Source organism: Vidua chalybeata, chromosome 2 (genome assembly GCF_026979565.1).
Source record: "Vidua chalybeata isolate OUT-0048 chromosome 2, bVidCha1 merged haplotype, whole genome shotgun sequence".
NCBI lineage: Eukaryota > Metazoa > Chordata > Aves > Passeriformes > Viduidae > Vidua > Vidua chalybeata.
In genome coordinates this window covers 74,491,480-74,506,904 of record NC_071531.1, presented here as the reverse complement: position 1 = coordinate 74,506,904, position 15,425 = coordinate 74,491,480, and the positions used below count along the sequence as shown (strand labels likewise).

General features: G+C 49.2%; 2 protein-coding genes across 2 annotated transcripts; one reads left to right on the top strand and one right to left on the bottom strand.

The window, feature by feature from the left end:
- The first annotated feature begins 273 nt into the window (after positions 1-273).
- LOC128784551 (homeobox protein NANOG-like) lies at positions 274-2,716 on the top strand. Its single transcript, XM_053936262.1, has 4 exons — positions 274-469; positions 833-1,107; positions 1,824-1,913; positions 2,294-2,716. Exons 1-4 carry the CDS (start codon positions 274-276, stop codon positions 2,714-2,716), a joined length of 984 nt encoding a protein of 327 aa, XP_053792237.1.
- A 5,052-nt stretch (positions 2,717-7,768) lies between these two features.
- LOC128784191 (homeobox protein NANOG-like) lies at positions 7,769-14,645 on the bottom strand. Its single transcript, XM_053935525.1, has 4 exons — positions 14,483-14,645; positions 11,106-11,380; positions 9,708-9,797; positions 7,769-9,142 (listed from the first exon to the last, which is right to left on the bottom strand). The coding sequence occupies exons 1-4, from the start codon at positions 14,643-14,645 to the stop codon at positions 8,780-8,782; spliced, it is 891 nt and encodes a 296-aa protein (XP_053791500.1). The 3' UTR covers positions 7,769-8,779.
- Positions 14,646-15,425: the final 780 nt, after the last annotated feature.

The following is a 15,425-nucleotide window of genomic DNA, read 5'->3' as shown; positions in this document are numbered from 1 at the left end:
CCCACGCCCCAGCAGGGAGTGATGCACTCATCCCCACCGTGGCATCTACCAGCCAAGTTGGCAAGCGCAGCCCGGTGTCCCAGCCCTCCCCCGGTCCCTGAATACCGTCGAAATCCCTTCCCCCCAATCAACCAACTTTTAACATGACAATGGCCATGACAATACCCTCCAGCCAAGGCCAGGCCGGGGCGGACTTAAAGCATCCCCCCCATCTCCCCCGCACAGGAGTGCCTGTCCGCGGTCTGCCGGCAGTCCCGACGGTCACCTCGCGTCATGCTCGGGGCAGGGGGACCCGGCCCGGCCATGAGCACCCACCTAGCCACGCCGCAATATGTGCTCTACCCCGGCGCGGCCAGGTATGGGGACTATTACTGGTTCTCCGCAGGCAGCATGGACAGCGTGCCCACCGAGGAGGCTCCGGCGCCGGACGCGCTCCCGCTGCCCACGGCCAAGACGCCCAGTCCCTCAGGTAACGCGGCCGGCCGGCCGAGCGATCGGGCTGCCCCGGGCTGGCAGTGGCCATGTACCCCGGGGCCGGGAGGCGATGCCGTGCTGCGGACGGGAAGGGCGGCGGGAGCCAGGCGCCAGCGTGCCCGCTCTGCCCGGACGGGACGGGCCAAGCCAAAGGGGAGAGCAGGGGCGCATCGGTTGTGCCGCCATGAGGCGACCTGTGCCCTCCTCCCCGCGCTGCGCTGCGCTGCCCACGGCTGCGGAGCCCCTGCGAGTCCACAGGGCACCCGCAATCTTAAATTCTCCCGAGAAGCTGGGCTTTCAAGGTTTTTTGAGTCTTCCCTGACTTACTTTGCTCACCCCAGTTCTCTTTTCTCCTCAGTTGACTCTCCAGCTTCCTCCAGCTCTGGGACACTCACCCAGTACCACACCCCCGACTCCGCCACCAGCCCCACCGCAGCAGGGAGCCCGTCTCCCCACTCCTCTCTCCAGAAGGTCAAGGCGCAAGGCAAGGGTGCGGTGAAGACGGGCAAGAGCCGCACAGCCTTCTCGCAGGAGCAGCTGAAAGCCCTTCACCAGCGCTTCCAGAGCCAGAAGTACCTCAGCCCCCAGCAGATCCGGGAGCTGGCTGCTGCCCTTGAGCTCACCTACAAGCAGGTGAACATCTTGCTTTGAGCAGCAGCTGATTTGGGGTCTTTTTCTTTTTTTTGCGTGGTTTTCGTTTTTCTTGGACCCCAGAGAGAAATTTCTTTGATTATCTTGGAAGTGCTACCTCTTACGTTAGAGAGCAGAGGGTGTGAAAATCTATGACTCAGTCTTAGGTTTGGTTCCAGCACTATCCACCCACTCTGTGCAGGTGTTTCAAAGGGCCTGCAGAGCAGCAAAGCAGGGCTGTGCATAGTCAGGTTACTGTTCTGCAAGGACATGTGTTGTCTCTCAATGCAGAAAGGTACCGGCACTGCTATGCAAGTGGCCTTTCCTAGTCGGAGTGGCACCATGGTCTCTCCCTAGAGAGAGGGTCCTTGCTCCAGCAGCTGCTTGTGTCTGACTAAAGGAACGATTCGCTCCTGAGCCCTAACCATGGCACAGCAATGAGATGGTGCTGTACAGCCTGATTTCTGCAGTTGCCTTGGCCGCTGTTTTAGGTAGGGTTTCTGAAGTCAGGAAAGGTCTGGTGGTGATCTGAGGAGTAGGAATGTTAGTTTTCATGTCTTAGCTCTGTGATTTCACAGCCACCCGCATCTGCTGCACGTTGTTAGCTGCTGAAATTATTTACAGTATTAGAAAGGGGATTGTAGCAGAAACAAGGACGTGTAGTAAGCTCTTTAAAAATTAATTTCTAATTTCTTATGCCCTTTCTGCATCACTTCTAGGTGAAAACATGGTTTCAGAATCAACGGATGAAATTTAAGCGTTGCCAAAAGGAGAGCCAGTGGATGGATAAAGGGATGTATTTACCACAGGTGAGTAAACTTCCCCATCAGCACCAGTCATAGTTCCTCCAGTCTGCGGGGAGAAGTGTATCATGTCCAACCTGGTAATTCAAACAAACCACAGGACTCAATATTACCAAGCCAGTTGAATTCCTCGTAACAGGGCTTACAATGGCATTTCTTTTAAGCTTTTAAGTTTTCCCCCCAGCGTAGTTGTTCCTGGACACGTTGAGCTGGAGATTACTAACCGGTCATCTCTGAGATTACTGGTCTATTGGGAGGACAATGGGCCTGAAAAAGGCGCTATTGTTCGTCTTGGAGGGGGAGCTGGGGGAGAAAAGAGGACCCATCCAAAAGAATGGGCCGTTGGTGTGGTTCTGCACTGCTGAACGACTTTCTTTGTCTCCTAGAATGGGGTTCATCAGGCTGCCTACATGGATATGGCACCCACGTTCCACCAGGTCTTCCCTGCCGGTTCTGGCAGGAACTTTCAGGCTGTGCCCCACATGCACCAGGCTTACAGCAGCGGACAGACTTACGGGAATGGGCAGAACCTCTACTCGTTCTCATCTCTGGAGGATGAAGGGCTCTTTGGAAAAGGTGGGACAAGCTGCAATACCCAGCAAACCATGGGTTTATTAAGCCAGCAAATGAACTTCTATCACAGCTACTTTGACAATATAGATTATGTCAGCGTGGAGGTAGAAGACACCTTCAACTTCCAGAGCACCTCTGACACTGTTACACCATTTTCGAGCTCTCCTATACAGAATCAATGCCAGTTACCTTGGCACCCCATGGGGACCCAGAGTGGGTATGAGTCTCAGGTCTGAGTATATTTTTCTCCCACCTCTCGTGTTCACCCATGGGATTTCCAGGGTTTTGAATTCATGTTCTATTTGTTTTTCTCGCCTCTCCTCCACTACTGCTGTTTTAACTACTGGAGGGGCTCAGCACCCTGCTGCCTGGGGCTAGTTCCCTATTTAAGTGTGCCTGTCTGCTCATAGCTAACCCTTGGCAAAGATGCTTTGGGTATTGATGAGTTTGAACCTCATTCATTGAGGCCAGTGTGCAATGTTGCAGTTGTGAGCAGCAGAGGTTAAGTTCTGTTTGTTGTTCAAGTCTCACCTTCTTTGCTGCTTCTCTAGCAGGTGATCTCTGATCCTTGCCCTGTGTGTCTTGCAGCAGAGCTTCCACTGCAAAGGAGGTGAATATTTGTTGTTGCTGAATAATTTTTTCATAAAGTTTGTGTTTTGTAGTGTTACCAAGCATGTTTTATGTTATGTCCATGTTGTGTTTTATTGCTTTTTCTGGTTAATGTTCAATGTTCTTAATGTTAATGTTCTTACAAAGTTGTTTGAATTGAAAATAAATTACTTTATTTTAATGTTGTGATGCTGTCACCAGCTTGCATTTGAACAGCTGGCTACGAGAGTGGTTGTGCTACACAGGTTAGACCTGCAGTACTGAGGAAAGGGAGGAAAAAAATAACCCCTACTGTGTTTCTCCCAGGGTGGGATCAAGTAATTGTTAAGAAGGAGCAAGTCACAGAAGTCTATCAGTCTGTTTTTAATATGCAGGTGTATAGCCTACTGTAAGGAGGGCGGGGGAGGCTCTAGGACTAGGCAACTGGACAAGCTGCTGGCTTGAACTGATGTGCAGCCCTGTAACGTGCTTCTATTAGCCCTTGAACAGCAATGCTTTAAAAAAAAAAAAAAAAAAAAAAGTATTGATGAAGGAGGATGGAGCAAAAGAAAGTGTCCTGGAGATTGTGTGGCCTCCTGCTGGCGCTCCAGAAGGTCACAACTGGAGGTCTGGAATCCCGCTTAATTAAATATGCAGCTCTGTTGGGTTTCTTGTACTGACCTCAAATGGCACCAGAAGTCTGTGACTAAGTAACTAAATCTCCTGCCTCCAGCATTGAAACAAAACCAGAACCAAGTTGCTATTTAGTCGTACTCCAAACTAGCAGAAATTGTGTTTCGGTTTAATCCCAGGTACCCTACACCACTGAAGCCCTTCATCTGGAAGGGGTAATTCAATGGGTACTCGCACAGAGCGCAATTAGCTGAATTGGCAGCCGACTGCTCAGGCTCAAACTGCTGCAGGTCCTTTGCTGAACAGAACCTGCTTGTGTGGGTGCAAAAGCACATCCCCACTTTTCAGTTGCAATGCTGCAGTCCTCTGCTCACAAGGTGTAAGGTACAGTAGGTACAGGAAGGGAGAGAGGAGCAGAGGTTTGAGCCTGTGTAGAGAAGGACAAAAGAACGTGTCACTTCTGTATGGGCTACCAACCTTAACAGCAGAAAAAGGTACATCTGGCCTGTAAGAGAGGGAAATGCCAGGTTCACGTGGTTTTCTGTATTACATAACAAGAGCTCCCTTCTCATTTGGATGGGAGATTCATATCCCAGTAACATTGTATGAATTCTGGTTAATTCTCTAGCAACAGTATTAATTTCAACAATTACCTTGACAAAGTAAAGCTGAACCATATCAATCACCTATACAAGTCATACATACTATGCCTTGTCTTTCAGCTTTAAAATGAGCAGCTTATGATTTTTGGGGTTATTTCAAGATGCAGTCTTTAAAGAAGTAATATACAGATCTTTGCAGAACAATTGCAGAGGATGCCTGCTGCAGTTTACCTGTGCTGCTTCGTATGTTTTGTGTCTGCTGCAAGGGTAAGGAGGTAGCCAAAACTCTGCTGGCAGGTGTCCTTCTGAAAAAACAGATATTAGTGCTAAAACAGTCCTGGGGCTGAGAATGATTGCTCTGCATGTTATGGTTTGTTACTCCATGTACTATGGGAGTGTTCTGTGGAAATTGAGTGTTCCCTCATGGCTGTGTTATTCCCCTGGCTGCTCAGCTTGGGTTTTGTGCAGGTTTGGCAAGCATATGTAGCTGGAGGGAACATGTGGAGTTGCTGTTGTTCGAGTTTTGGAAGGTGGGCTGGAAAGAACTCACAGTTGCTCTAGTGTTTCTAGAACCTGTGGAATTAAAAAATCAGGACTCTGTCTTTCCACAGAGCTGGTGATCTCTTCTGTTACCCTCACGTGCCTGAATCACATCACCATGTGAAACAACTGCACAGGTAATTGGGCACTACCAAAACTGGTGGAGATGAAGATGCCTCCAGCCTCATACTTGCAGAAGTGTTGGCATTAGTTCCTTAGAGGAAGAAAGTGCATGCCAGAAACAGCTCTTTCTGCTAGGATGCATTACACCTCTGTTAGGACTGCTGCTTCCTGTAACTCTGCTGTGTACCAGTAAGTTCTGCACACTGCAAACATGATTTGCCTTGCCAGCAAATCTTTTTAAGATCAAGCTGTAAGATGATTTGGAGCACTTCATATGCATTACAGCTTGTGGGAATACACTCCTCGTTTACAATATCTGCAGTGACAAAAAAGGTGCAGATGTAGTTCCAGTGATGCAGAGAATACCACTTAAACAGAAGAAATTGGGTCTGGTACAGATTACGTAGACCAGGATTTTATTCCCTAGTTCACTGGGTTCCAGCTGTCCCACAGGTAAAATACCAAAATCAGTGGAAACCTCATTCCTTGCTCTCCATGTCAATGTGGCCTGCAGGGATTTTATAAGCTACATGTTTCTTCTGAGTGATCCATGAGCAAGGGCTCACAGCCCCAGTTGTCTCTCTAGCGCAGATAAAGGTGTAATAATCTTTGCTTTAATAGGCTCTTCCCTACGGGCATATGTAAGCATATTTAGCTATCTAACTGCATCGCATGACTCGAGGGCTGAGCTAACAGGGTTTCAGAAATTTTCAGTCAAGCATTGCCACACAGCATATTGGCTGATACTGAATAGTCATGAGGCATGAATGACTCTAAATCATTGCAATTGGACATTAAAATAAAAGGAAAAAAAAAAAAACAACTTAAAACCCCCAACAACAAAAAAACAATAACAAAAACCCGAGAAACCTCAGTCCTAAGTCTTTTCATACCTGTGAGGGCCATGTAGTCTTCATGCTGTCCAAACTTTTGAAGAGTATCCTCAGGTCCTATCTGAGAATCTCTTTCATAACCCAGCTAGAATTAATTTCTCATACTTGACAAAAGTCCATCTGCTGTCTAGCAGCTGGAGAGTGTCCAGACCATTAAATCTTTTACAAATTACAACACTGGGACTTCTGCTTTAGGGGAGCCCCAAGATCCAGCTAAGTCATTGCTTAGATACTAGAGAAAGACCAGAAAAGAAACTAAATCCCCAGTGTCCCTCTGGCTGCCTGGGGCTGAGGGACTCCCTCTAACAGTAGCTGCATTCCTGCTGTTTTTACATAGGACATCGGGAATGCAGCTCCTGATACAGCAGACATCAATGATCTCACTTCCTGGAAGCTGCTTACTTGCCTGTTTGGAATTGCTGCAGGTTTTTAGACACCAAACTGCCTGTGGCAATAAGGTCTGTCTTTGGATGATGACCTCTGAAAAATTATGTCTCTGAGGAAACCACAAGATTTGGTAGTGTTTGTTAGCACTACCTTGCTGAAGGTCAATAGCAGGGAGATCACAGCTGTTGCTCTTACAGACAGCAGCTTTCTGCAAGCCAGTCCCAGAGTCTCCACAGCAAAATCCTGCCTGTCCTAAAGCATCTCTGAAAGAGCAGGGCATGACACGTGACTCCTTTTCCAAAGAATTATTAGTGAGGACTGCCACAAGCTCAACTTTTTTCACCTACAGCAGCCTTTGATGGGTTGGCATGGAAAGGTTTTAGGTTATATTCAGGTAAGTAAACAGAACTGTTGAGTTGAGAAGAACTGAAAAATATCTTCATTCTGGTGTGAGAGCCCTGATAATTGCCACTATTATCCACCCTCCAATGTTAGCCAGCACCTTTTCAGTCGGCTTAATGGTTCCCCACCCCTCTGATGGTTTCAAGAACAGTCTTGCCCATCCTTAGCCACTTGATGGTTGCAAAAGGTGAGGGTGGGGGCTGTGCCAAGACTGTATGACTCACCATCCAAAAGGCCTTATCTTTCCCCAAATCATGCTGGCCACGTGATGTGGTTCAACGCCAGGCAGCAAAGAAGCACCATGCAGCCACTCAACTTGATCACTCACCACCAATGGGGGAGAGAATCAGAAGACCAAAAGTGAGAAAACTCGTGGATTGAAATAAAAACAGTTTAATAGGTAAAGCAAAAGCCGCACACACAAAGGAAAACAAGGAATTAATTCACCCCTTCCTATAGGCAGGCCACCTCCAGGACAACAGAGGCCCATGCTGTGTAATGATTATTAGGAAGACAAAGGCCATCACTTTGGATGTCCCCCTCTTCCTCCCCCCAGTTTTCTACACTGAGCCCAATGCCATATGATATGGAATATCCACTTGGTCGGTTGGGGTCAGTCGTCCCAGCTGTGTCTCCTCCTAACTCCTTGTACACCCCCAGGCTTCTCGCTGTCAGGGAGATAATGAGAAGCAGAAAAGGCCTTGACACTGTGCAAGCCCTGCTCAGCAGTAATGAAAATATCTCTGTATTATCAACTCCACTCTCAGCACAAATCCAAAACACAGCCCCATCCTAGATACTGTGAAGAAAATTGAACACCGCCAAAGTCAGCACACCATACAGTTTACAGTAGAGTCAAAGAGTGTCTGCATGAGTGGGAGAGGGAACAAACAGCTGTGAAGCACAGAGACATAAATCGGCTTTGTCAACAGAAGACCATGCCTCTTATTACTCTAGTCACAGAAATCACTGCCTTCATTTTATGCCCTTTTTTTTAACCATGGCAGCTACTTCATTGAATTAAGAGAAATTCGTTGTCATCATCAAAGAGTGATAGGAAACCTGTGACTCAGGGAACCGGAGGCCTGTTATTACATGTACTTTGCTACACACGTCTGGTTCTAGGTACTTAGGCACTTACATAGTCAAGTTTAGAAATTACAGTACCTCCATGACAGTCCCCATATTCAATACTGCTGGATATGGAAAATTCTTAAGGTAGGTAATAGTTACTCACCTGTTTCTTTGACTTATCTGGCATTGCCAAGGGCCATGAAGCTGATCCATTAATAATACAGAAAAATTTCCATTTATATTTTCAGCATCAAATAACAATGCATACGGCTGCTATGGCTATTTATGTTCCATCTGTTTTTTATATTGCAATGCTCTATTGCAGTGGGAAAAAAGAGATATATAAAAATACATAATGCATCTTAAAAAGTACTCTTTTTTTATTTGCCAGATTGAATGCACTGTTAGGTTTCCTCAGGGGGAAGCACAGAAAGATACAGACTACAAGGACGAGCTTATAAGATCATCTTACCAGCCTTTCTGCAAGCTACTTGTCACAATTCCCTTCATTAGACACTTCATCACTTCACCTCATGGCTGATATACAGAACTGATGGTTTACACTTCAAATGGATAACTGGCACGTGGCAGTAACTTCGCCAACTTCAGTTAAAGGTACGTGACCAGCACCTCTCCACACAGCCCCTGGCTTCATGTATTATGTGCACACAACTGTACAGCGATACATAAAAATGAGATTCCCAAAGGAATCTGTGCTTCCCCTTAAACAAGTTATAAGATCCAAAATTAAGAAGACCCAGGGCATAGGCTGGGTAGCCAGATCTTAGGCTTTGCTATAAGGGAGCTTGGTTATCTGTGCCAATCAAGAAAGGAATGTGTGTGTGCACGTGTACAGGCACAGAAATGAAGGGCTCTGTGTGCGTGTACCTGGGCAAACGGGTCTCTGCACAGCTGCATGTCTGCAGGCACACATCTGGATGCCAAAACAGGTTTTAGCTACAAGGTGTCCCTGAGGTGGCCAGCACACCAATAACAAAGGGAGAGATGAGAATAAGATTTGATTCCTGGCTGCCCAAGTACCCCACATCCACAGTGCTTAGGAATGATAAAGATGATGGCTGGCAGCAGTTGGGAAAGGAGCCCCCATAGTGGCTGAGTGGTGCAAATTACAGCCATCAGCTGTCTTTGAGCCTGGATATTCCACATTGCCAGGATAGCTGTGGTAAAAGTCTACTTTGTGCTGGGCAATGAAGCCCACTGTCTGCTGGACACTGCAGGTCCCCCCGCCTTTGCCAAAGACTCCTCCATCCTCGCTGGTCACAATTGTGTAAGCGTTCTGCCCAGCTCCATAGTGCTGACAGGGGGCAGGCATGGTTTGGATGTTGCCAGCTGTGGTGATGGGGTAGCCCTGGTGGAATTTGGGGTGCACATCCAGGTAAGTACCGCTCTGGAAGCCACTCTGAAAGGGAAAGGCCGAGAGTCAGAACACATAGCTTCTCCACTGGTGTCCACAGGCCTAACGTACTGGGGCTCTGTCCCTTCACATTTCATATTGTCTATGGACCAGCAGCAATGGCATGGAGGGCAAGAAGAACTATGTCTATTCCCATAGCTATGGGGTGGATACACAATCATATATATATTCATATATAAATAAGAGGAAAACAGCTTTTCCCTGGAAACATTTCTGCAGCAATGGCATGGAGGGGAAGAAGAACTATGTTCTCATAGCTCAGGGGTGGATACACAATCATATATATATATATATATATATATATATATATAATCATATATACATAAGAGGAAAAGAGCTTTTCCCTGGAAACACTTCTGTGGTATAGCCAGCCCACTGCTGGGCTACCACCAATACACATGGTGTGGTGCCAAGTCTGTGCCCCTGTGCTGAGCAAACCAGAAGGCCAGGTACACTCACACTCATATGCTCAAGTTGCCCCCATGGAGGAAATATGGGACTGATCTGCCCAGACAGAAGAGCCATGATGAGCCATGTGCTGTGTTCTTACTTGCGTGAGACACTGAGCACGTTCGCTCCACAGGCTCTGCTTCTGGCACCTTTTCAGCTTCATCCTCCGGTTCTGGAACCAAGTCTTCACCTGGGAGGGGAAGGGAAAGCAAAGAAAATGTCAGCAAAGGAGAGGGAAGAACAAATGTAACTAAATTCACAAGCAGGAAGAACCAGAGGGAGTGACCAGATGGCAGAGATACATGGGCAGCAGCAGATAAAAGCCTTTAAGAACTCCTGGGGGGGTGTTGCCAAGGGGAGAGGTCTGTCTAGCAGCCTCAGCAGGTGGCTAGTGCAACTGTGTGGTGGGGGAGGGGGTGGCTCGGTGTCAAGAGACAGTGATAGTTGGGACGAATTGACTCATTCCAAACATGGAGGTGAATGACTAATGTAAATCAGATCCACCGGCACCTCTACAAGCCCCTGCAACTACAGGCAAACTTCTAAGACGCCGTTTCTGCATACTTGCGAATAGAGAAGGGACAGATCTGCTCCTTGTCCCCAGCAGTTCCCAAATTCAAAGCTCCTTGCTGGGGCGAATTCCAGGGCCATTTACCCCCGGGCTGTGTCTGCACTGTGAAAGCAGCTTTTGCAGGGATGTGGATTGAAGAAAGAGCAGACTGTCCCACCTGCCTTGTTCCTGACAGAACCAGTTTAGTCTGTGCTGTACGTGTGGACTTACAATGCACATATAACCTTTTTAGTCCCAGGGCATCCCGGCCATCATGCCCAGCTCTGAGATTCAAATTTCAGGAAGATTTTGGACTTGTAACTGCGAGCTCTTGTGCCCATCGCCCAGCCTCCCCTGCTTTAGTAAGGCATCACTGGGTAAGGCATCATTTCACTACACACAACCTACCTGGAGATCAGCAGAGACCCTAAAGGGCAGTGATGTGTGAACCTAGCAGCACCCAGGGGGAGGAGGGAACGGTGTCAAGCAGCCAGGCAGTGCTGAGTGTGGAGCATTATTAGATACTGGACAAGATAAAACCCGGGAGACACTAGCAAGAGCTTTCAGCAAGTCGCAGCAGCCCTGTGATTCAGGGAACAGGGTTTCTGAGAAGTTTACAGCCCATGAAAAAAATCTGTGAAGTGCTGTCAAGCCCAGGGTAGAGACTGTTTGTGGCGAACAGCATATTCATCGCTGGGTTTGCAATTCTACTACGGGTGCTGGCAACAGAACCCTTAACTGACCCCCGACTTGGGAGGCCCAAATGAGGTGCCACTGACCCCTCTATCTGCAAAAGTGCTTCTGATCTCTGGGCATGAATAAGCAGGGGAGCAACTGTTAGCTTGCCTCAGTTCCTGCTGGGGACTCATCTTTCCATCCTGGCACTCCCTTAAGTGACCACTCAGCCACTGTGAGATCAATATACTGTGGGTCAAAGTCTGAGTTCACCTGCTTGTAGGTGAGCCCCAGGGCAACAGCCAGCTCCCGGATCTGCTGGGGGCTGAGGTACTTCTGGCTCTGGAAGCGCTGGTGCAGGGTTAGCAGCTGCTCCTTGGAGAAAGCTGTCCGGCTCTTGGTCTTCCTGATCCCCTCCACGCCATATTCTTTGCCCTTCTGAGACTTAGCTGTAGGCTGTGGGGATGAGGATGAGGAATGTGGACTGGTAGCTGAATCTGGTGTGAATTGGCTGAAATTCCCAGAACTGGATGAAGCTGGGGATACTTCTATAAATAAAAAGAAAATGAGAAGAGGTGTAAGAGACAAAATGTTTATCTGTAAGGGTATGAGCATGCTCCCTGCCTGCTGTAGAGCTCCTTGCCTACCAGACAGGAGCTTTCGCAAAGGCTCCTGTGACCCTCCTTTCTTCATGGATCTGAGAGCACAGACATGTGCACTGAGAGCGAGCAGCTTCCCAGCTCAGTCTCTTCTGGGATGTTTATGACTCCCTTTTGCCAGGCAGAAAAGGCAGGGCAGGGAGTGATGCTAGAGCTTGGTGCACATTGGTTCACAGTGAGCTCTCCTCCTCCAGATGGCCTCAGTAATATTTCAGTCTGACTGTGGTGTAAAAAGGCCTTGTCATGACTGCAAGCATAGCTCTGGGTGGCTGGGTGGGTTCCCCAGAACTGCCTGCCCAGCAATACCAAGGCACTCAAGAGAGACAAAAAAACCTCTGACCAGGGTGTGCGGTGGGACAGAGCAGCCAGTGCTCACAGTGAGGGCAGCAGGTGGAGAACATCAGGCATTGGATATTGGCTCAGTCCTGTTTGCCTTTGTCTCCCACCACAGGCCATGCCACTGCTGGAGACACTGTAGGTGGAAGGACCTATTTGTCTGAGAGAGGCTTTTAGTGAGAGAATGATGAAGGAGAGAAATTTCACATGAAAAAGGAGAGAGAGAGGAAAGGTGGATGTGTGAAACAGGTGAAAGGAGGCAGCAGTCCTGTACCAGAAACATAGGAGACAAAATACAGGAGTGCAGAGGAAGGCATTCAAGCCCTTTTCATTTGTCCTGGTACATGTCTTAAGGGATCTCTGTGGATGGCAAAGTTGAGATAAAGACCTAAGGGAAAAGTTTCCTGAACAATCTGGGCTCCTAGTGAAGACAAAACCTGCCAAGATGTAAAGTCACTCAGGCTGCAGCAATAAGAAAACGTGTCACATGCCAGATTACTGGGGTCTGAGAGAGGCTGAGACCTTCTCAGGGCAACCTGACTGGTCAAAGGGCTGTGATACCAGTCATTCCTCTTTCCCTTAACTATAATGATGAATCTGCCCATCCCTCCCTCCTCCAGCTACTCCTCTACAAACTATCCTGCATGGTCCATCCCCTCTCCTCCTACTGGAAGTGTAGTGAATGAGGCAGTGCCATTTCAGTACACACCTTCTGACTACTGAGCCCAACCAATGTCTCCCAACCTCCTTACCAGTCACCCTGAGAGCTGTGACACTGAGACACCCTCCTCAATCACCAGAACATATGTCCAGAGCAAAGTACTGATGTCCCCTGGAGGAATGAGCTTCCCAACCATCCTACAAAACCTTTCCTTCTTCTGTCCTAAGCTAAGAGTCTACTAAGCAATCACTCAAAAGCCTTCGACTCCTTTTGGACCTCAGAAAGGAGGCCACATCTGTGGTAGTGTTCCCCTTGTTATTCTCCTTACAGAGGCATTCCTGTCTCTGTGGTGCCTGCCACTGAAGGCCTGCCTGCTCTGGGCCATTTGCTATCCCTAGGAGACGACACCACCCAGAGCAGGGGCTGGGTGAACAGCCAGGGATGTAGTGGGGCAGGTTTCCAGCGCTGGGGAGCGAGGCCATGAGGATTGCAAAGGGATTCTGTCTGCAAGCAGAAAGAGGCTGTCAGCAATAGAGGTGCAAGGGCCTGCTGTGTTATGTGCATGGGGGTAGACTGCAGAGCCTTCAGGAAGCTGAACATCAGTGACCTGGCTGCATGGCAAGCTAAAACTTCGTGTGGTATCACAGGGTGCTTGGCCCCTACAGGCTGTGCAGTAAAAAGTTTATAGGGAGAAAATGAGTATGCTGGGAACATGGGCCTGGAAAACAGGAAAGTCTCCTGCTAGACAGGAACCACAGTGAGACACTGTAGAACTAAAGCTCCCCCAGGTTGCTGCTTGACCTGTCATCCCAAAGCCCCATGAAATGTATCATGTGCAGCTCAAGCTCAGGACAAAAGTGCTCCCTCTCCCATGAGAAGAGAGTAAAGGAGAGAGGAAGCGAGAAACAAACAACAGTGCAACAGACATGAACATGAAAGCCTGTGACAGACCCACTCCCACAAGGTCCTGACATCTGTAGGCTTTGACTTCCACAACAGGGCTCTCTCTGAGAGAGGTATGAGGGGAGACTCTTTGAAGATGGGGGTTAAAGTCTATATACCAAACCCAACAGGGGCGCACAAGAGTCCATCTGCCTGCTGCCTTTGTCAGGCAGGCAGCATGCAGAAGCCTACGTGGCAGGTAGCCACATGCCGAGTAGCCATAGGCACTCTGCCTGAGCCTGTAGCTTTCCATAGTAAATGACAGCTTGAAAGTGGCACCCCAAAACCTAGCTCTCCTCCCACCCATTTACCTTGCTAGGGTGTTGCCCTGCTGACCATAATGTGAGGCTGGGAGAAAACCTGCTCTTATCAGCTCTTCTATTGCCCCTCACTGGAGTGGGAGAGGAATGACAGGAACAGAAAATGTCACTGTGGTGAGGCCTGGGACTTTTTGGTTAAAAAGGGAAAGGTGAAACAACAAGAGCACACAAAGAAGAGGGAAAATAGAGGAAAATGGCAAAATGAAAGAAGCAGTGTGAGTAACAATGCTCGATTTAAAGGAGCATATCTCCCAGCACCCAGGCCTTGGCTCATGATTAACAAGCACATAAAATGTGCAAGGAGTTTGTAAGGGGACGAGGGATACCACAAGCAGTATCTCCAGGATCCGTTTTTCTCGATGGCACACATAACAGCAATTAACTAAAAGGAGACCCAGACATTCCCGAACCAAGAACCATGAACTTCCATAAGACCAAGTTGTCACTCTTCCCCTTCAGCCTGGAGCACAAACCTGACAGTGCCTCGACTCTTGAAGGCTCTTTTGAGGTTTAGGAAACCGGTTGGCAGTCACCCAAGAAAAGCAGCATGGAAGAGTGCTGTGACTGGCCAAGGTCACCCCTCCTCCTTGCCTACCACACCGCAGTTGCCTAGGTCACACACTAGGAAGCCAAGACAGGGAAAGAGAAAAATCCGCTACAAGTCGTTTGAGCCTGACCTGGGAGCAGAGTTATCCTGGGGATCAGCTCCAGGACTCAGCTGCAAGGCCTTACCTGCTGTGTGCCTCCTCCCCGCTGCCTCCGGAGAGTGCCTGGCCCCAGCCGCCGTGGGCGCTTGTCCTGCGTCCCCCGCCGCGTTCCAGTAGAGCTCCAGGTACCCCCTGGCAGCCCCGCCGGGGTACGCGGGGTACGGGGGCAGCGCCAAGTGCGCGCACATGGGGAGCGGCCGGAGGGGCGGATCGCCCCCCTCACACCAGCAGTCACCTCCACCTGGGGGGCAGGTCTCACCACCGAGCCGAGGCAGCCCCGGAGCGCAGACAGGCCTTTATAGCCGGCCATTCCCTGCCTGGGACCGCAATATTCACCGCGGCCCGCTCCTCCGGGCTCTTTGTCATGTTAAAGAGCCTGATCGGTGGGGTGGGGACGGAGCAGGGGGGAGGGAAAGCGGCACTTGGAATGGCATCAGAGCTGAAATATGTCCCCTCTGAATTCTTCCCATTCTGCAGGTTCCTCGGTCACACCTGAGTAGGGTCTGACCCAGAGCCCCAGGACAACTCCTCCTGTTTGCTTCTGTGGGCTCCGCTGAGCTTGTCGCGGCTCAAGATCCCGTGAGCGCGGATGTCCCGTACAAGACGGCCATTCACTGCATTGGGAGAGCACATCCCGGCCAGTCTCCACCACGGGGGAGTGCGCAGCAGCTAAATCTGGTGCTGAGCTGCTCCGTACCGTGCTGGCCAAACCCACACCCTGCCCTGGGGAGGGTTCTGAGACCTTTTACTTTGTGGCTTGTGTCACTCCGACACCTCCCCAAGACCCACAGACACCCCCTACTGACCTGGCAGCACTTCCCATACTCTTGCTACAGAGATGGGAGAGGGGGGAAATGAGTAAGAATTAGAGCTGGGGATAGAGCTTTTTTTTTTTTTTTCCCTTTTTTTTTTTCCTTTTTTAACTGAGAAGGGATTTCCTTCATACAGGCCTTCGAGGGAGCCAGCTG

Coding starts and splice junctions, on each gene's coding strand:
- LOC128784191 (XM_053935525.1), bottom strand. CDS start 14,645: ATGTGCGCGCACTTGGCGCTGCCCCCGTACCCCGCGTACCCCGGCGGG. Junction 11,381..14,482: donor GGGGAGGAGGCACACAGCAG/GTAAGGCCTTGC, acceptor TTTTATTTATAG/AAGTATCCCCAGCTTCATCC. Junction 9,143..9,707: donor GTGCTCAGTGTCTCACGCAA/GTAAGAACACAG, acceptor TTTCCCTTTCAG/AGTGGCTTCCAGAGCGGTAC.
- LOC128784551 (XM_053936262.1), top strand. CDS start 274: ATGCTCGGGGCAGGGGGACCCGGCCCGGCCATGAGCACCCACCTAGCC. Junction 1,108..1,823: donor TTGAGCTCACCTACAAGCAG/GTGAACATCTTG, acceptor CATCACTTCTAG/GTGAAAACATGGTTTCAGAA. Junction 1,914..2,293: donor AAGGGATGTATTTACCACAG/GTGAGTAAACTT, acceptor TTTGTCTCCTAG/AATGGGGTTCATCAGGCTGC.